We start from the raw sequence: 21,763 nt of genomic DNA, 5'->3' as shown, positions 1-21,763 counted from the left end.
CAGCAGTCCTGGAAATCTCCATTACCTTGCTCTTCAGGTTGCTGCTCATTCTAATAGAAGCAGTGCAAGAATCACTTTTGCCTCTTCAAGCGGCTACTGTTAATCTATTAGTCCATGTATCCCCCCAAGCTAGCATTTTCCGACTCACCTAACACTGTCTCAATAGTATCAGCAAATATTCTTTCACCCTTTCTATTTAAGTGTGCCCCATCCCTGTAGAAACATGTCTTCTCCTATCAATAAGCACAGACCAGGCTGAAAAAAATTCTACCCCTTGAGCCTTGCACAATGTCTCTAGGGCCAAATTGATCAACAAGGCTCGCACCATATATTCCCTTCTATCGTGTCTGGGCAGAATTGCAGACACTTTAACATTCAACCCTAACTCGCAACTTTTTTTTCAACATCCACTTGTACTTGTTGAGTAAATCTGCAGATATCTTACTCTTAATGTCATTAGTTCCAATGTGTACAACAACATCACCTTTTGTGCTCTTAAAAGATGATATCTGCTCTACAACGTTGTCAACCTTTGCCTCTGACAGACATACCCTGGGTCTCTTGAGCTGGGCAGCTGAGAGCTTGATGAGGCCCCCATATTAATTTCTTCGAGGACATTTACCCTACACCTCAAGCTCTCATAGACACCCATCAGAACGCTGAGTTGGCGCCTAATTTGACACTCTAGACACCTAGCAAACACAAAGGCATCCTCCTTGGCTAAATCATGTCCTGGTTTAGAAAGGTCAGCAAACATTTCACATTTCGCACATTTTTTGAGACTGTGATGCGTTGGAGAATCATTCCCTTCGTTTCTGACGAAGGGAAATTCAATCTGAATGGCATGGATGGGAAGCGATATGTCAGAAGATGAAAATCGCATAACAAGCAAAGAGGTGGGACGAATTAAGATTATTAATGCAATTATGAATGCAGAAACCTACATTGCTGTCTTGGAGGAGTGCCTGAAACCCGCTAGTAGGATCACCACACAGACATCCAAAACTGCATTTTTCAACAGGACTCAGCACCTTGCCACACAGTTGGTAAGTTTTATGCTATTTAGATTTAATGATGAGTTTGTTTGTCTTCTTGTCTCACAAGGCTTAAAACAGTACACCATCTTTTCCCTCATTTTTCTCCCATAATCTGCAGTCATACCTCAGAAATGCTGGCATTACAGTGTTGGACTGACCCGGAAACAGTACAGATTTGAACCCTACTAAAAATTGCTGGTACATAATGTCGTCTAAAATTGCTCAGAAGAAGCCAACAAGAAAGATTCACCTGCAGGAGAGCATTTAAGGGTGTGATACCACAAAATTGGACAACCGTATATCCAGAAGTTGGTTAACTTTGTGCCAGATCATTGCAAAGCTGTAATTGCAGCTCAAGGAGGAACAAAATATTGAGGACTTATTTTGCTGATTTACAGTAAATAATACTATTATGTTAACTTGTCATTTTAGTTTGTACACATAAATGCAATAAAAGTTATGTTTGGTTGTAATGATTGCCATTTGCATGATTTCTCATATTTCCATTGTTGTTGTTGTTGATTAAGGGTTTAAAGACACAAGGGCATCAATGGCCAAGATGTGTCTTTTCCAAGTTTTGATGTAAGTCAAATTTTTTTTTTTTTTTTAGATTTGTTTATCAAATCTGATTTGCCGAACAAAATTAAGTAATTCATCTATATTCGCAGAATTGTCTAAGATCTGTTGAAGAGTAACTTGATTCTGGTTATTGCATGAACTCTGAAAACAAAGCAATCTGGAATTTCTGAATCGAGGGCATACCAAAAGAATGTGTTTTACAGAAAGCTGAACTTGGCATTGGACACAGCGTGGGGGATTTTTGTTTGCCAATAGATGAAAATGAGTAAGGTGAGTATGGCCAATTCTCAGTCTGGCAAGTATTACTTCTTCTCTGCGACTCTCTCTGATGCTGGAATTCCATATTTCTGGATTAGGTTTTATTTCCTGCAGTTTATTGTTGATTTCATTTTTCCATATTTCAGCCCATTCATTTTCACTTTCTCTAATAATGATTGGACTAAAATCAGTGTGTGTGGAACTATCATTGTTTTATTTGGCAGTTCTGATGCTGCCTTAGCTGCAATGTCTGCTTTTTCATTGCCTTCTATTCCGCAGTGTCCTGGGATCCAGCAAAGAGTTATATCAGATTGTTTCTTTTGACAGATGTTGATTAGAAAGTCAATTTCTTGTAGGAAAGGATGATGAGAATGTCGTTTACCCTGTATGGCTGAAATAGCACTGAGTGAATCCGAGTAAATTAAGACAGAGAGGGACGACTGTTGACATATTTCACTTAATGCAAGCTGTATAGCATATAGTTCTGCAGATAGAATGCTGCACTCAACTGGAAGGGATTTTGAAATTACATGCGATGGGAGCACGGCTGCTGTACCTACATGTGATTGGCTCTTAGATCCATCCGTATAGATTATGAGTTTCCCAGTGTGTTGCGAAGTATAGTTGGCATACAACTGTCGGATATTACATGGTGGAATGGTATTTTTTGACCACTGAGCAAAATAAAGATCAATGTTTATATGATGTCTATTCCATGGGGGTAAAGGCATATTTTCATTTTCCGCAATTTTATTGAGATCGAGTTTCCACTTTTTTATTATTTCTTGAAGACGAATCCCAGCAGGTCTGGGTTCATTAGGCTTAGATTCATAAAGTGTTGGCCATAAAGGTTGGTTGAGGTATACCCAACAAGGGTGAGTTGGAAAGCTTCTTATTTTGGCAGCGTATTGGCAGAGTAGGCGTTGTCTTCTAAGATAAAGCGGAGGGTCGTGTGCTTCTATATACAAGCTTTTTACAGGCGAGGTTCTGTAAGCGCCTAATGCTGATCGAAGGGCACTGTGTTGAATGGTGTTCACAGAGCGTAAGATGCTGTTTTTAGCTGATGCATATACTATAGCTCCATAGTCTAATCGTGACCGGATTAGAGCACGATACAAATTCAGCAATGACTGTCTGTCAGCACCCCAAGATGTTGAGGATACTGCACGAAGGATGTTTAGTTTCTGGAGGCACGTAGTTCGTAGATAGGTCACATGTTTACGAAAATTTAATTTTGTGTCTAAATTCAGACCCAATAATCTTATGGAGTCTGCCATCGGTATTTCTCTGCCTTTCAGTTTTAATACAGGTTCCGGATGAAGCGATCGTAATTTACAGAAGTGTATTGCTGCTGTTTTCCCCTCGGTTAATTGATAGCCGTTGCTTTCTGTCCAAGTTACAATTTTGTTTATTGCTATCTGTAGTTGTCTTTCAATGGTAGCCATGTTGGATGATTGACAGGAAATAGCAAGATCGTCTGCATACATATAAACTTCTACTGTGGCTGGGATGTCTCCTGTAATGCTACTGGTACGTAAAGCAAAGAGTGTGGCACTTAAAATCGATCCCTGAGGTACTCCTTCTTCTTGTGTGTGAATTTTGGATAGCTCATTCTGGAATCTTACTTGAAAGGTCCTGAGGTGAAGAAAATTCTGAATGAATCTAGGCAGGTTACCTCTCAGTCCAAGTTTGTATAAGTCTTGGAGGATTCCATATCTCCAGGTTGTATCGAATGCTTTGGTAATATCAAAAGTTATCATTACCATGTGCTGTTTTTTAAGAAAAGCATTTCGAATGTGAGCTTCAACCTTGATGTGCACATCAGTTGTACTCCTGTTATGGCGGAAACCAAATTGATGGCATGATATAGCATCTTGGTCTTCAACAATCCAGACAAGTCTCTTCATATTTCCATTAAATACACATTTAGGTTTATTGATAAACTTATGGCAATTAGGTTTTTATTTGATTTCATTCACAGAGATATATATCCCATCTAACAAATGCATTTTGAACATTTCTGCAACCCAGAAATGCAGTGCAAAACACATTATTTGCAAAATTCACAAGTGATGCAGTTTTTTTGTCTGCCACTGTGTGTGTATATATATATATATATATATATATACACACACAGTGTATATATATATATATATATATATATATATATATATATATATATACACACACAGTGGAACTTCTCTATTACGAACTTCTATTTAACGAATTTCTCTATATTACGAATTTTTTTGCGAAACATTGCACCTTGAAACGAAATTACAAGTAAAATTAACCCCATATAACAAAGTGTTGGTCTCTCTATAACGAATTTTTAAAAAAATTAGTAAAAGCATTTTTGAAGATTTTCAAGCATTTACTGCTAAACAGCCGCTCAAATATACTGCCTCCTTCCTTCCGAAATTGCGCATTAGCATCTGGAATTAAATAATCATCCTTTTAGTGAACACTTGTGGCCATTGACGCCCGTAGGAGGGACTTTGTTTCATTTTTGTTACAGTTATTAAAGCAAATGGATTTTCTTAAAAGTGGTCATAAACTTTACAATAAATAGGGTAGATTTGTAAATTGACGTTGGCTCAGGGAAAAACGAAATTCGCTACGGTAAACCTTTAGTATGCTGCGGTGGCAATACATAGAATGCTACCATAGTCGGTTTTTAGTAATGCCTACTGAGTGACATTCGCTTCTCACCTCAATTGTACCACATGACCTTCATGTCAATCATTATATGATATGTCCGTTCTTGTCTAACTGGACTCCCAGTAGATGGTTTTCATGATTTTTTTTTTTTTTTTAAATTTCGTTTGTCACCAATCACATAGGCTATGCTCTTGTATTTTTTTTTTTTTTTTCTGAAAAGTAACATACAGCATACATTAACCATAAATTTTCTTTCGTGTATATATGAATGAAAGCAGAATAAAAGAAATTCACAAAGTCGTATATTTCTTCAAAGGGAGTGATACTGCTGAATTGGCAAGCGAACGTCATTGAGTAGGCAGTATCTGTACTAACAATTCACTATATGGCCAGCGCAGCGAAGTTTGCGGTGTATGTATCAGTAAGAGCTGCAGTCCAGTAATTTTTACAATTGCGAAAACAATGTCGAAGAGAAAGTGTTTAAGTATTAATGATAAAGCAAAGATTGTTATGATATTGACCAGGGTTTTAAGAAAAAAGATGTTGCGGAGAAATATGGCACAAGCAGTTTATCTACGATTTTAAAAAAATCGAGAATCAATTTTAAATGCAATTGAAGGAGGAGCAGACAAGAAGCGAATTAAGTTGTGTATATATACGAAGATGTTGATAAAGCTGTTCTAAAATGGGTGCAAATGATACGTGAAAAGAATATCCCAATATCGGGCCTAATAATTAAGCAACAAGCTCTGAAATTTGCACAGTCCTTTGGACATACAGAATTTAATGCGAGCACTGGGTGGCTAGATAAATTTAAGAAGCGCCACAGAATTGTGGAAAAGGTTATTTGTGGAGAAAGTGTTAATGTAAGTGAAGAAGATTGCAACAGTTGGAGGAACAATACCTTAAAGAAGATTTTGGAAGAATATGAGCGTAAGGATGTTTTTAATGCTGATGAAATGGGTTTATTCTTTAAATGTTTACCAAATAGAACACTTGCTTTTAAGGATGATAAATGTTTTGGCGGAAAACAAAGCAAAGAAAGAATCACTGTGCTAGTTGGAGCAAATATGACAGGAAGTAAAAAATTAAGACTTTTAGTCATCGGAATATCAAAAAACCCAAGATGTTTTAGAGGCACAAAATCTTTGGAAGTTGACTACACCTTTTAATAAAAAAAGCATGGATGACAAGTGATATTTTTGAAGAATGGATATTAAAACTAGACAAGCGTATAACAAAAGAAAAAAAAAAAGGAAAATCTTGTTGGTACCTGACACTGTCCGGCACATCCTGCCAAACTTAAAAATGCGAAGTTGTTTTTACCACAAAACGTAACGTCAAAACTCCAGCCAATGGACCAAGGCATTATTAAAAATTTTAAATTTCATTATCGAAAGAGAATAATAATGAAGATTGTCAGTGCGTTATCAGAAAATAGAAACTTGGAGGTTACAATTAACCTTAGAGATTGCATCTCTGAACTGGCAAAAGTTTGGACAAACAATGTCACTGAATATCATCATCATCATCAGCCATTTTCAATCCACTGCAGGATGAAGGCCTCTCCAGCAACTTTCCAGTTCCTTCTGTTTTGAGCACTGGCCATCCATTTACTAATCAAAAACTCATGAATTTCATCTATCCATCTCCGCCTTTGTCTTCCAGGTTTTCTTGTAGCCCCTCTTGGGTACCATTCTGTTATTTTCTTAGTCCATCTGTCATCATGTCTTCGAGCTATGTGTCCTGCCCAAGACCATTTTAGTTCTTTAGTTTTGATAAGAATGTCCTTTACTTGAGTTTGCTGCCTAATCCATGTGTTTCTCTTCTTATCTAACAGTCTGATTCCCAATATAATTCGTTCCATTCTTCGCTGTGTAGTTCTTAGCTTCTCTTCCATTCTTTTGGTGAGTGCCCAAGTTTCACTTCCATAAGTCATGGTGGGGAGTATACATTGATTCATTATTTTACGTTTCAGACAAACTGGGATATTGCTCTTCGGTATGTGGCTATATTTCCTGAATGCTATCCATCCAAAATTTATTCTTCTCTTGACTTCCAGCCATTTATCATTATTACAGCTAATAACTTGTCCCAGATAAGTATATGACTCCACCTTTTCAATTACTGCTCCTTCAATCATTATTTCCCTTTCCGTGGCATACTTGTTCATCATTACTTTTGTTTTAGCCATATTCATCTTTAGTCCAAAATCCTTACTAACTGTGCATAACTGATTAAGATTTTCCTCTAATTCTTTGGGATCGTGGCTTATGACCACAATGTCATCTGCAAATCGTAAATGGTTTAGGTACTCTCCGTTCACACTGACTCCTTTCTGCGACCAGTCTAATCTTCTGAAAGCTTCCTCAAGGGCAGCAGTAAACAGCTTCGGAGATATTGTGTCTCCTTGTCGAACTCCTTTCTCGATTTTAAATTTGCTACTGTCTTTGTCTAGTCTAATAAAGGATGTAGCACTCTCATATATTTTCTTCAAAATCATAATATATGGAGTATCTATGCCTTGTCTTTCCAGTGCCCGAAACATTGCCTTATGCTGTATGGAGTCAAATGCCTTTTCATAATCCACAAATGCCAGGCATAATGGTGTTTTATATTCATTTGCTTTCTCCATTAGCTGTGATATTACGTGAAGGTGATCCATAGTTGAGAATCCTGTCCTAAAGCCAGCTTGCTCTTTCGGTTGATTCTCATCAAGTATTCTTTCTAATCTGTTAGTAATGATCCTTGTGAACAACTTGTAGATATGGGATAACAAGCTAATTGGTCTATAATTTCCAATTTCTGATTTATCTCCTTTCTTATGCAGCAAAACTATGATTGCATTATTCCACTGCTTAGGCATCACACCTTTTCTAATGCACTTTGTGAAGAGCCTTGCCAGTTTTTGTGTTATGTCTCTTCCTCCCAATTTTAACAACTCTACAGTAACTTCATCTTTCCCCGGGGCTTTCCGATTCTTCATTTTCTTCAATGCATGTTCTACCTCATCAGGAAGAATATCGGGTATGTCGTATGTGTTGCTACTTTGCAATCCATGTTCCCCACTGCTGGTATCATTCCCTCGCTCCTTGTATAATTCTCTATAGTAGTCTTCTGCTATTTGAATTATGCCTTCTCTGCTGTTTATAAGTACACCATCGCTATTCTTCAGTTTCAGTATCATTTGTCTTTCTGTATTACTGCTCATGGCTGCTGATTTAAATCCTTTGTTTTCCCTTAATGCTTGTTCTACTTTTCTTGTGTTAAATCTTCTTATGTCTTCTCTGAGTCTCTTTCTAATGGCTTTGCATAACTCAGTATACTCAATTTTCTCCCTGTCAGTGTTTTTCTTGCTCTTCATACACTATTCAAAATTGTTTTTCGAAAGCGGGATTTGCATTGAATACAGAAGTCGAACAACGACTGGACGAACAAGATGAACTGCCCCTTTCACAACTGAAAAACTTTTGGACATTATTAGAATCGTCCGGAAACATCGAAAATGAAATAACACTGGATAGTTATGTTTATGTAGATCACAGCAGAACATCCAAATGAAGATGAAATACTGCCAAACAGTGTTAAACACGACCATGATCACGAAGAAATTAACGATGACGCATCAGAACAACCCGTAGAAAAGCCAACTTGCGAAGAAATGATTAACGCTTGATTAACGGTTTGTATGGGCTGGTTGGTTTTTTTTTTTAGGAGCATTAGCAACTAAGGCCATATTGCTCTGGGATATGCGGTGGTCATTCCCTGACCTTTCTGCATCCTTCGTATTTGGTAGTGACAGGCTCGAACCCCGGTCTAATCAAGAAGCGTGTGCTACGCACTGCCGCTCCTTCCCACCTGGCTACGGAGGCGCCGGTTCGTATGGGTCTACAGTTTTGTGAAAATATTCCTGATAATGTTTTTAATGCTCTGAACAAATGTGAGGTTTTCTTTGAGAATCAGACAATTTTTTAATTGTACTGTTCAAACGAAAATTACAGATTTTTTTTTTTTTAATTTGTGATACAGGCGAAAATTGTGTAAACATAATTTAAATAAGTATGTTTTTGAAATAAAATACATTAAAAATAAATGTAGATTCGTTTTCAAATTTTCTAATTAGATAATTTCTAAGAAAAAAGATATTCTCTGTATAACGAAATTTCTCTATAACGAATTTTTTCGCTGGATCATCGAATTCGTTATAGGGAAGTTCAACTGTATATATATTATGTTTTTTAATTATTATTTATTAATAAAGCCTATTTGATTATTGCTTCTTTATCACTTGTTAAGTTAATGTTATTGTCATATGGCAATTTGACATTATACGTGCTTGACATATTACTGGTTAATTGATTAAACTGCTTCGGTTTGGTCGATTTTTCATTTACTGGTATTTATCTACTATCTGTATGGGTATTTAGGTGTATCGGGAACAGGAGATCCAGTTAGCCTGTGCAGTCTAACTTCTTCCTGTACATGTAATGGTAAATAATAATAATAATAATAATAATAAATGAAGTTAATATTTTGTATTACAAACAAACATCAAATAAACAACAAATAAATCAATGTTAACTAACATTCTTTTACCTGTTCATCTCCCGCTACTTCGTCAGGGGCTTTGAGGGGGTCGATAGCCAGATTAAAGGAATGTCTCATACCTACCCATTTCTGTTATCCCTTTATCATTTTTGCCTTTTTAGTGATATTTTTGTACATAATTACTTAATTTTAGATAACTTTAATTAATTGATTTTTGGTAATCTTTAATAAATTGATTTTAGATAATCTTTGATTAATTAATTTTGGTGAACTTTATTTATATTGATTTTTGATAATATAATTATAATTTTAGATTATCTAAAATCAATATAAATAAAGTTCACCAAAATTAATTAATCAAAGATTATCTAAAATCAATTTATTAAAGATTACCAAAAATCAATTAATTAAAGTTATCCAAAATTAAGTAATTAAGTAATTATGCACAAAAATATTACTAAAAATGCAAAACTGATAAAGGGATAACAGAAATGGGTAGGTATGAGACATTCCTTTAATCTGGCTATCGACCCGCTCAAAGCCCCCGACGAAGTAGCGGATAGATGACCAGGTAAAAGAATGTTAGTTAACATTGTTTTATTTGTTGTTCATTTGATGTTTGTTTGTTTGTAATACAAAATATTAACTTCATTTATTATTATTATTATTATTATTATTTACCATTACATGTACAGACCCCCAGGAAGAAGTTAGACTGCACAGGCTAACTGGATCTCCTGTTCCCGATACACCTAAATACCCATACAGATAGTAGATAAATACCGGTAAATGAAAAATCGACCAAACCGAAGCAATTTAATCAATTAACCAGTAATACAGCAAAATTTATTCAATTAACCAATATATATTATAAAATTTATTGAATTCCTACTTGAAAAGTGGCCATGATGGCAACTGTCCATCTACATGAAAGCTCCTCTTCTTGGTTCCAGTCCTTATTTCCCAAATAATAAGTGACTGGGAGTCCTCTCTGCTATCTGAAACTGAAGAGTAGGTAGTAAAATACTTTTCACAAGGTGAAAAGTCAATGTATGTTACACCATTGTGACTGAACTTCATAATCTGACCAAAGTCTTCACCTCCCCACAAGGCAATGCCTCTTTGATGGAAGGTTGCAAAATATGTTCCAAGTGGTGACCAGGCAACATATGATTCTGTCCAGCCCTAAAAAATAATAAACAAACATTAATTTCATTTATCTCAAATTTAAGAGTAAACACACTATAGGAATAAAAAAATAAGCAAAGAAGGTAATAGTAATAAAAGACCAGCAAAAAAATAGGTATAGGGAGATTATAAGAAAGCTAGCTACTTTAGGGCCAAATATCTACATAACAAGTGATTATAGCACTTTGACATTTTTATATAGGTTGTTTAAATTTTTTTAACAATGAGTATTACCATTAGCAGAGGCATATGATGCAAGAAAACAAGTTTATATAGCATCAGGCAAAAAAAAAAAAAAAAAACCTTCCCATTTCATCCATCGATTTGCTCTAAACAATTATGCTTAAATAAATTCTTCCTTGAATTTATTTAAGCTATCAACTGCCACAACAGCAGATGGAAGTTTGTTCCAGCAATCAAGTACCCGTTGGCTAAAGACAAATTTCTGCACACCGATTCCACAACTGCCTCTTTCCTCAATTTGAATTTGGGCCACCTCAGGTTTGTAAACTGAGAAAGAGGAAGAATCCCATCACGCATCAGCAATGAGCCTGCTCAAATCATTCGAGGCCTTATACACTCAATCAGATCACCTTGCAGGTGTCTAGTCTCCAGGCGCTACAATTTGCAGAATTTAAGCCTTTCTTGGTAAGAAGACCCCTTTGTTCCCCTTCTCTGTATGCGTTTTAGCAACTCTACATCATTCCTAAAATGAGGCCTCCAAACCTGTACACAGTACCCAAGACGTGGCCTGACCATTGCCTCATACAAAGGGATAATCACCTCTTTATCCCTATGAGCAGAATTCCTGTATGCCATTGACAAGGCCCCATGACCCGCTCTGGCAAACTGTCTGTATTGCTCAGAAAACTTCAAATGTGACTGCATAATTACCCACAGATCTTTTTCATTCTCTACCACTCTGAGTGTAGTATAATATGGTACATTTCTTTGAGGTTACTGCTACCCATATGCAGTACTTTGTATTTTTCAATTCAGTTGCCACTTCTCAGCCTATCTGTCCAACTATTCTAGATCCTGTTGCAGTAACATACAGTCATTAACAACCCTACCAACCTTTGTATCATCTGCAAACTTCAACATTCAGCATAATACACCTTAATCAATATCACTGATAAATATACAAAACAACACCGAACTAATAACATTGGTCCACTTTCTGTCTTCTCCTGCTCAACCATCTTTTTATCCATTGTAGGAAATTGTCCTTAATGCCATATTGCCCCAATCTGTACATGCAGTCTTTCATGTGCAACAGTATCAAAAGCTTTCCTGAAATCCAAGTACAGGAACTCCCCAACTTACGCAAATCCAACTTTACGTAAATGATTGCCGACTGGTACAAACTTTAAAAAAATCATGGAAACGTAGTTTGCATCCCATAGGAATAAATGGAGGTATCGTGAAAATATTGTAATGTGAACCCAATAGCATTTTTTTTTTAAAAATTCGTTTCAAGTCCTTGGAAGTTGAAAATTTCGCTATATTACTAAGCTATTTATCTCTCTAAAAGGTCATATTTATAATAGAAATTACACTACCCTATCATCGTTATCATATGTTCCCATTATAAGAATCAATTTTGAATGCCTTTGTGATATTTTTCTAAAGCACGTTTCTGGAGTCACGACCATGAAACAATAAAAACAATTTGCACTTTCCATTTTATTGGACTTTTCTGTTAGTGCAACTAATTATAACTAGGTAGTAAACTCAATCTTATTGCATTTGCAATAATACCAATAACTGGAATTCTGTGGGTTTTTACATTATTATGATGTTCCCTTCACTGAAATCTTCAATCATATAAAAAACAAATTTTCAGAAACTTCTCTTCATTCCTATTTACATATTACAATGATGAAGGGAAAGCGACCAACAAAAGTGCTAGTGGTGGTGGTAGTGCCAGGAAATGAAATAAAACTGATTTAGAAATGAAGATGAAAATGATTAAGAAGTACGAAGCAGGACAAAGTTTGTCATCTAATGCAAGGGAATTAGGTCTCGCTACTTCAACAATGAATACTATTTTAAAGGGCAGCATGCGTATAAAGGAACATGTCAAAGGATCAACGCACTTAAGATCAACAGTGATCACAAAGCAGCATTCACAGATACTATATTGAAGATGGAACAGCTGTTAATAATATGGATGGAAAATCAGATTCAGAAGCGAGTGGCCCTGGGTCTAATGACCATTCAAGCAAAAGCAACAAGTATTTATAAAGATATTAAGGATAAGTACGGTGAATCCCAACCCAAGTTCGTAGCAAGCAACGGGTGGTTCAATAGGTTCAAGCATCACGCTAGTTTCCAAAACATTAAAGTATGTGATGAAGTTTCCAGTGCCGATTCTGCAGCTGCAGAGAAATTTTGTGGTGTTGAAAAAATTTATTGATGAAGGCAGATATTAAAAGCAGAAAATTTTTAACATCGATGAGACTGCTCTATATTGGAAAAAAATGCCGGATCAAACATACACTTTTTTGTCATATCAAAAAAAAAAAAAAAAAAACTAATTTTTTTATCAACGATTTTTATTGCTTTTATGTGGTGTAATAAGGTGCTTGATTATGGAACAAACTGAAATATTCAATGTTGTATATTCCTAGAATTATTATCCCGATCAGAACTGCAATATTCTTCTGTCATTATCATTAATTAATTCTTCATTATTAATTATCCATAATTAATTCTTGAAAACGAAACAGACAACGTCGTGCAGCACAGAGCTCAGGAAAGAACACCAGGCAACAACAATATGCAAGGTATCATCTAACGCTTATCTCAGATAAAAATATTTCAAGAAATGCACCCAGCGGCGAATGGCCACAAGAGCTATATTACGATGAATGCACTACTTTACCAGGCGCCGACAGCTTCACTCGGGTGACCCTTCACTGCTTCTGACGGCCTCACTTGGGTAAGTATTGAAAGAACACAAATTCGTACACGACCACGAGATAATAATTTATGATATTAAAATGCTAACCCGAGTTAACTTGGGATAATCAAGGAAGTGGTTAATACAAACACAACACACATTCTGTTTTATTCACCATGTCTTTCTTTTGTTTCAGGAAAGTTCCAAATTTGTTTTTTGAAAGTTTCTTTTGAAAAGATTTTAAAAAAGATTTTTAAAGAAAAGTGTCAGTGTAAGTCAGCCCAAGAAAACACTCAAGAAAATCACTATTGAAACCAAGAAAAACATCATTGCCAAGCATGAAAAAGGAACTAGGGTGGTTGATCTGGCAATTGAATATGGAGTCAACAAATCCACCATTGGAACCATCTTGAAGAACAAGGAGACCATCAAGAATGTTGAGGTTGCAAAGGGAATGACCAGATTAAGTACCCTAAGAAACCCCATCATTGAAGAAATTAGCATTAGCATTAGTAGAGGCATATGATGCAAGAAAGCAAGCTTATGCAGCATCAGCAAAAAAAAAACAAAAAAAAAAAAACTTCCACTTCACCCCTCCGTTCGTTTGAAATACCTGTCCAGCTGAGCCTTAAATTTATTTAGGCTATCAACTTCCACAACAAGGGATGGAAGTCTGTTCCACCAACCAACTACACGCTGGCTAAAGGCAAATTTCCGCACATCTATCCTACATCTGTCTTTCCTCAATTTGAATTTATGCCCTCTAAGGTGAGTATTCTGAGCAAGAGGCAGAATCTGATCAGCATTGAGCAAGCTCAAACCATTCAAGGCTTTACACACCTCTAGCAGATCACCTCGCCGGTGCCTAGTCTCCAGACACTGTAATTTGCAAAACTTAAGCCTTTGTTCCATTCACTAATCTTGTTGCCCTTCTCGGTACTCGTTCCAGCAGCTCTACAACCTTCTTGAAATGAGGCCTCCAGACCTGTATACAGTACTCAAGGTGTGGCCTGACCATTGCCTTATACAAGGGAATAATCACATCCTTATCCCTGCTAGAAAAATTCCTGTATATCACTGACAAGACACCATGAGTTACTCTTGCAAACCGTCTGCACTGTTCAGAAAAATTCATATCTGCCTGCACAATGACACCCAGGCCCTTTTCATTCTCTACCACTATCAGTGTAGTACCACAGAGTTGATACGTTGTTCTGGGGTTACTGTTTCCTATATGTAGTACTTTACATTTGTCAATGTTAAACTTGACTTGCCACCTCACAGTCCATCTGCTCATCCTTTCCAGATCCTGTTGCAGCAGCATAGTGTCAGTAGTGTCCTTAACAACCCTGCAAACCTTTGTATCATCTGGACATTAAGCGTGATATCAAACTTGGTATCAAACTTGGATATTAAGCTTGATATACCATCAATATCATTTATAAATACAGAAAACAACAACGGACCCAACACTGAACCCTGAGGGACTCCACGAATAACATTAGTCCACGATGAGCAGTGTCCATTGATTACCACTCTCCGTCTTCTCCCCCTCAACCATCCCTTTATCCATAGCAGCAATTTGCCTCCAATGCCGCACTGCCCCAATTTGTGCAGCAGTCTTCCATGTGCAACAGTATCAAAAGCCTTTCTAAGATCCAAATATGTGATATCAAAGTTATTCCCTGCATCCAGTTCTTTTGTGACTACATCTTAATATCCAATCAAATTGGTCAGGCAAGACTTTCCCTTAACAAAACCATGCTGTGTCCAAGCTATAACTGAAGTCTTCAATGTTAAACTTCATTTGGCACCTCACAGTCCATCTGCTCATCCTTTCCAGATCCTGTTCAGCAGCTTGTTTGTTTGTTATTTGGTTTTTAGGAGCATTAGCAACTAAGGCCATATTGCTCTGGGAATAGGCAGTGGTCATTCCCTGACCTTTCCGCATCCTCCGTATTTGGTGGTGACGGGCTCGAACCCCCATCTAATCAAGAAGAGTGTGCTACGCACTGCTGCTCCTTCCCACCTGGCTACGGAGGCGGCTATGTTGCAGCAGCATAGTGTCAGTAGTGTCCTTAACAAGATGATCCTTGTCTAGATGATCCTGCAGTGCTTCTTTAACCAGTGTCAGCCTTTGATCCTCCTTTGTAAATTGGGGTCACATTTGCACATCTCCAGTGTATGGGTACCTCCCCTGAGTCCAAAGAAGCTCTCATAATTATGGCTAAGGGTTTGCTTACTTCCTTTGCTGCCTCCTTTAATATAACTGGATAGATCCCATCCACCCCGGGTGCCTTTTTTATGTTTATCCTCAACAATATTTGCCTGCCACTTTCCTCTCAGTTATTACAAAATCATCTAGCTCACTGCCAGACTTTACTTCACCCCTGGCATTCCCCTTCTGAATAACTCCTCATGTGTGAATGTAGATGCAAAATACTCGTTTAGTTAGTTAGCCATCTGAGCAGGATCGTCAACTGTTGAACCATCAATATCCAGTGGCACAATCTGATTCACCCCTTTCCTTCTAGAGTTTACATAGGTAAAGAACTCTTTTCTGTTTTTCTTTGCATCCTTTGCCAAGGATTTCTCATAATCTGCCTTTGCCTGCCTAATCTCCTTTGTGACTTGGTTACAGACCAGCTTATATCTATCATAGGCTTCCATGTCACCCATTAATTTATATGTATCCCATGCATTTTTCTTCTCTGCCATATGTCTCATTAGTTCATCTGACATCCATTTAGGCCTAAATCTTAAACAATAGTTCTAGTTGGTATGTAAAGCCTAGTAGCTTCCAAGATAAGTTCTTTGAATGCTTCCCATTTTGAATTTGCTGTTGGTAACATCATCAGTTGGTTCCACTGTATAGAATTTAAATACTGTCTCAGACCATCGTAGTCGACTTTATGAAAGCAAAAACCCTTCCCTTTACTCCTCATGGTAGTTACCTCTTTGAGTTAATCCCACTTCAGCACACACTGTGATCACTGCCAACTAGTGGTTCCTTTATCTGCAGATTCTTAATGCATGAAGAATCATTACTGATAATCAGATAAAAAGTATTACTCCCTCTAGTTGCCTCCCGAACATGCTGATGTAGAAAACAATCATCCAATAAATCCACAAAAGCCTTGCTAGTGTGTGAGTGACCAACCCACAAATTTCAGTCAATATCTGGGAAATTAAAATCCCCTATTATAAGATTCTCTGATTTACTGGCCCACACTATTTCCCTGTACAGTTTCTTATTATACTCATCAGAGTCATTAGGCCTATAGCACACTCCTACTCTCAATTTTTATCTCACACCAAACTGACTCGACACTACACTGTCCAGCGACGTCGATTGGCTTCACTTCCTTGGATTTTATGTGTTTCTTAACTAATAGCATAACCTCTCCTCTCTTCCTATCCTTTCTGTACACATTGTACTCCCCAAATTCCAGTTCTGCATTCCTTATATCTGTGTGACACCACCTCTCTGCTGTCCCAACAATATCTGCCTTTGATGTTTTGAGCAATACCTCAAATTCATCAAATTTATTTACCAAACTCCTAGCATTGGTGTACACACAAGTATACATGCACCTGTTCCTATTCTTAGCTACCCTAACACAACCCATGTGTTTACTTGTACTGCAATGACTCCCAGTAGTCTCTGAAATACCCTGCATCTTGTTTTCCAGGCTGCTGCTCATTCCAATAGAAGCAGTGCAAGAGTCACTTTCACCTCTGCTAGTGGCTACCGTTAATCTATTAGAAAGATTAATATTCTTTGTATCCCCCCCCCAAGCTAGCAATTTTCTGACCCACCTAACACTGCCTCGATAGCATCAGCAAATATTCTTGCATCCTTTCTATTTAAGTGTATCCTATCCCTGTAGAAGCAGTCTCTCCTGTTAACAAGTACAGACCAGGCTGAAAAAAATTCTACCCCTTGAGCCTTGCACAATCTTTCCAGGGCCGAATTGATCAACAAGGCTCTCATCATATACTCCCTCCTATTGTGTCTGGGCAGAATTGCAGACACTTTCAAATTCAACCCTAATTCATGGCTTTTTTTTCAACAGTGACCTGTACTTGTTAAGTAATTCCGCCGGTCTCCTACTCTTAATATCATTAGTGCCAACGTGTACAACTATATCACCTTTTATGCCCTTAAAAGATGATATCCACTGTACGTCATCAACCTTTGCCCCTGGCAGACATACCATGGTCCTGTTCCACATATCCTTTTTACATACCATGTTCCTCGTTTCCCTGACAATAGAGTCACCAACAACTACTAGTTCCTGTGGGACCAGCGCATTCTGCCTTGGGGTTGCTGCTGTGTTGCGTGATGACCAAGTGCAAGCTCTGGCGTTTATGTGGGCAGCTGAGAGCTTGATGGGCTCCTCAATTTAGATCCTTCGAGGGCATCCACCCCGTCCTTATATAGGCCCATGACAACGCTGAGTTGTCGCCTGATTTCCTTACACTCCTTACATCGTGCACACACACAAAGACATCCCCCATGGCAATATCATGTCCCATACTTGATTGCTCCACAAACAATGGAGAACTCGCTGCTACTGTGGATCCACCAAAGGCAAATAGCAGGAGATATCATCAGCAAAGAAGTCATCTGTCTGAAAGCCAAGCACATGCTGACCTGAAGGAAAAAACTCCAGGGCCAAGCTCTGAAGAATCTGAATTTAATGCAAGCAGGGGGTGGCTTGAAAAGTTTAAGGGGAGGACTGGCTTGTTATTTGGTTTTTAAGAGCATTAGCAACTTAGGCCATATTGCTCCGGGAAATGCGGTGGTCATTCCCTGACCCTTCTGCATCCTCCGTATTTGGTGGTCATGGGTTCGAACCCGGAGTAATAAAGAAGTGTGTGCTAAGCACTGCTGCTCCTGCTCACCTGGCTACGGAGGCGCCGGGAGGAGTGGCATTCACAGTGTCATAAGGCATGTGCTGATAAAGAGCCGCTGATAAATTTACCAAGAAATTTCAGAAGCTCATGAAAGATGAAGGATATCTACCACAACAGGTTTTCAACTGTGATGAAATTGGGCTTTTCTGGAAAAAAATGTCCAGTAAAATCTACATCACAAAGGAAGAACAAGCTCTGCCAGGCCACAAGCCTATGAAGGATAGGCTGACCCTCCTCTTTGTTGCCAATGCTAGTAGAGACCTGAAGATCAAGCCTCTCTTGGTGTATCATTCTGAAACACCAAGAGCATTTAAGAAGCACTCAATTGCCAAAGGTAAACTTGGAGTCTACTGGAATTCTAACCCAAAAGCTTGGGTTACTAAGCTTCTTTTCAAGGACTGGGTGCTTGAAGTCTTTGCAACTACAGTGAAGAAATACCTGGAGGAAAAGAACTTGCCACTGAAGGCTGTCCTCACCATGGATAATGCATCTGGACACCCACTTGATTTAGAAGATGCTCCGGAATTGGAGTTCAGCTTCCTGAAGATTGTTTTCTTACCTTCCAATACTACACCTCTAATTCAGCCAATGGACGAGAATGCCATAGAACACTTCAAGAAGATCTACACCAAAGCACTTTTCACCAGGTGCTTTGAAGTTTGCCATGCTTCCAGCTTCATGATATTGAGGAAATTTTGGAAGGAAGAATTTAACATTGCACACCATTAGACTCATAGAAAAAGCTTGGCGTGAAGTGTCAGTCAGTAACCTGAACTCTGCCTAAAGAAACCTGTGGCCAGCCTATGTTCAAGGAGAAGAACCTGATAATGGAGCCCAAGTCATGAAGGACATTGTGGCAGCAGCTAAGGACCTGGACTTGGAAGTGGAAGAAGATGTGGAGTTAACAGAGGAGCATGAAGTGCAGCTGACCATGGAAGAACTGAAGGAGCTACATAAACATCAGGTTGGGGAAACAGAAAAAAATGTTTCCTCAAAGGAGGGGAAAAGAGGAAAACATCACCAAAGGTCCAATGCCTTTAGCTACTATCAAAGAGATTCTTCAGGACTGGAAGAAGCTTCACAACAGGGTGTTGGAGTGGCACTCCAACACAGCTGAAGTGAACAGAGTGGGGAACTTCTACAATGACATAGCACTTCACTACTTTAGGAGCCTCCTTAAAAACAGAGAAAAGCAATCAACACTGGATAGATTCTTCAATGCTAAAAAGCAGAAACAGGCAAAAGAACTTGAAGAACCCGAAGCTTCTGAACATGAAGCAGTGTATGTAAACGTTGGCCTTTTTTTGTGGAGGGTCCAGTACCAATTAATTTATTTCCCATAGGATACTATGGGAAATTGCATTTCGTAGCATGAACCGGTTCATGGTACGAGGCCCCACTGTATAATCTTTCGGCGAAGGTAAAGAAAGCCAACTCGAGAACTACCACAAATTTCGGGAAACTTAGAAGGAAAAACTGGTTTGCCGTTACCGCAGTTTTTCCCTGCATTCTCGGTAAACAGACAGTGCATGTTATCAGTAGAAGTTTTTTTTCCTATTTTAAAACAGTGGGAAGTGGGGAATTAAGACGGTCGAACTGGGGGAATTAACTATTTTCAAACAGTGGGAAGTGGGGGAATTAATTTCCTATTTTAAAACAGTGGGAAGTGGGGGATTTAAGACCGAGGCAGTCTAGAGGGTGTACCAGTAAGTAAATTTCAGCCTCAAAAACACTGACGAACCCCAATAATCTGCATTTAATAATGAGAAAAAAACCTAATCAATACATCGTTATCGACTACTACTGCCACTACTGATAGCACGTGCCATCTGTTTGCTGAGACCGCAGGGAGAAACTGTGGTAGCGGCAAACTAGATTCTCTGGGTAAGTTTCCCTAAGTTTGCGGTAGTTCGTGTTGCTTTCTTTATCTTAGCCACCGTTTTCATTTATTTCATATTCATTTATGGTGTGACTGTTAGTAATCCTGGGTATAACCTCCATGCATAAGCACACTGTGGGTGACCACCCAGGCGTAAACCAAAATAAGCAGGGGTTGAGGTGTGGTGCCCACACCATATGGAAGGAATGCCACCCCTCTGTGTTACCAGGCAATACTAGGTGGCAGATGACTCTCATCAACCGGTGCAATACCACCACTTTGCTTATTGGAGGCTTTAAGTGGTGGAACCCAAGTTTAATCTCCAGAGCTAAGTTCCAGTCAACCCTTCCCCATCTCTTCCATCATGTAGTATGACTGATGACTTTTGAGGTTATGATGAACATCATGGCGAGACCCAATCTTCCTTACATTTCGAGGGTGCAGCTTTAAACAGTGTTCGTAGGCCTGTCGCTAGTTAGCACGCCGGACAGAACCTATTCATAACTTTTTAGGAGGCTTTCAGATCAGATAGTGCATAATCTTGCTACCTCTATTCTGCCAGACAGTGACTGGAGGGAGTCAGAGTAGTGTGTATGCGGGGGTTATTGTCGAGGCCACGTTATGTCAAGGATCTGGGTATATTCTTACCATGTGTATGCCATATCTAAAAATTTCATTACTTCATACATCATGCCCCCCCCCCAATTTTTCTTACTATTGAATACACCATGAATTGTCGGTCAAACTAATAGAGTAAGCTAATCTCCGAAAAGATCTAAACATGCTCAACACTTCCTAGTTCATTTCACAAATACATGTGGTCTATATTATAATCTCAACGATGTCCATTTCCTCTTACAGTCTGTCAAACTCCATGTACTTTGTCTGACAGAATCTCAGTTATCGGTTGAATCAACTACTGCTCATGTCAGTTGCCCAAATTATTCGCTGTATGATTCCTTTCACCTCAAAGGTGGTACTTGGGCATATGTCCATTCCAATATTCCCTGTCAAAGATTGGGTAATTTGGAATCTACTCTTTTCGATCTTCTCTGGCTTAAAATCTCTCTACCTCATTGGGTCAAATTCATCTATTGCCTCTGCAGTTCTCCCAACTCCACTAATCACTTGGAGCTCTTTGACTTCCTTTCTTTGCAACTGGACTTTCCCCAGTCTTACTTTCCTAACATTGAGATAATTTTCCTTGGTGATTTTAATGTTCACAACTCCAGCTGGCTTCCGTTTTCTAGTCACACCGACCCACCTCAGCCAACACACTTGATCTTTTTCTCACAAACAAACCTAAGTAGACGGTCGAAGTGGGTGGTCCTTTAGGCACCTCAGTTCACAACTTGGTGATTGTCTCTTCTCCAATGGAGCCTTTATCTCATGGCTATTCCCAACCTTGTATTGTGTGGCATTACAAGAATGCAAAATGGATTACTGTTTCAAAACTTCTGGTTTCAACTTTTGCCAGGATCGTGTTGGTGAAATTATTCTTGTAGGAATGGAATCCTTTATTCTACACTCCACTTTAAAATCTCATCCTTTATCTAATCCTTGGTTTTCCAATAAATGTGCAAAGGCTGTTCAAGAGAAGAACATTGCATATTGTAATTGGCTTGTTTCCAATTCTTCAGTTTCATTTTCTGCCTACACCAAAGCCCCCAACAATTGTAAAGCAGTTATTAATCAGTCCAAACTAGAGTTTGAACAGGCTAATAGTAGAAAACTTGCTTCTTGCCCTAATGGTAGCCGAGCATTCTGGTCTGTTGCCAAAGCTATTGG

At 38.4% G+C, this 21,763-nt stretch overlaps 1 protein-coding gene across 1 annotated transcript in view; it reads right to left on the bottom strand.

Moving 5' to 3' along the window:
* The window catches only part of eIF3b (eukaryotic translation initiation factor 3 subunit b), a 255,386-nt gene that overhangs the window by 113,136 nt on the left and 120,487 nt on the right, over positions 1–21,763 (bottom strand). Inside the window, exon 6 of the mRNA XM_090375895.1 lies at positions 9,976–10,268. Coding sequence (XP_090232021.1) covers positions 9,976–10,268 — 293 coding nt within the window. The remainder of the gene's footprint in view (positions 1–9,975; positions 10,269–21,763) is intronic.

This window comes from Mastigoproctus giganteus, chromosome 6 (assembly GCF_048544385.1).
Source record: "Mastigoproctus giganteus isolate SK-2022 chromosome 6, ASM4854438v1, whole genome shotgun sequence".
Classification (NCBI taxonomy): domain Eukaryota; kingdom Metazoa; phylum Arthropoda; class Arachnida; order Uropygi; family Thelyphonidae; genus Mastigoproctus; species Mastigoproctus giganteus.
This window is presented reverse-complemented; position numbering and strand designations above follow the sequence as displayed.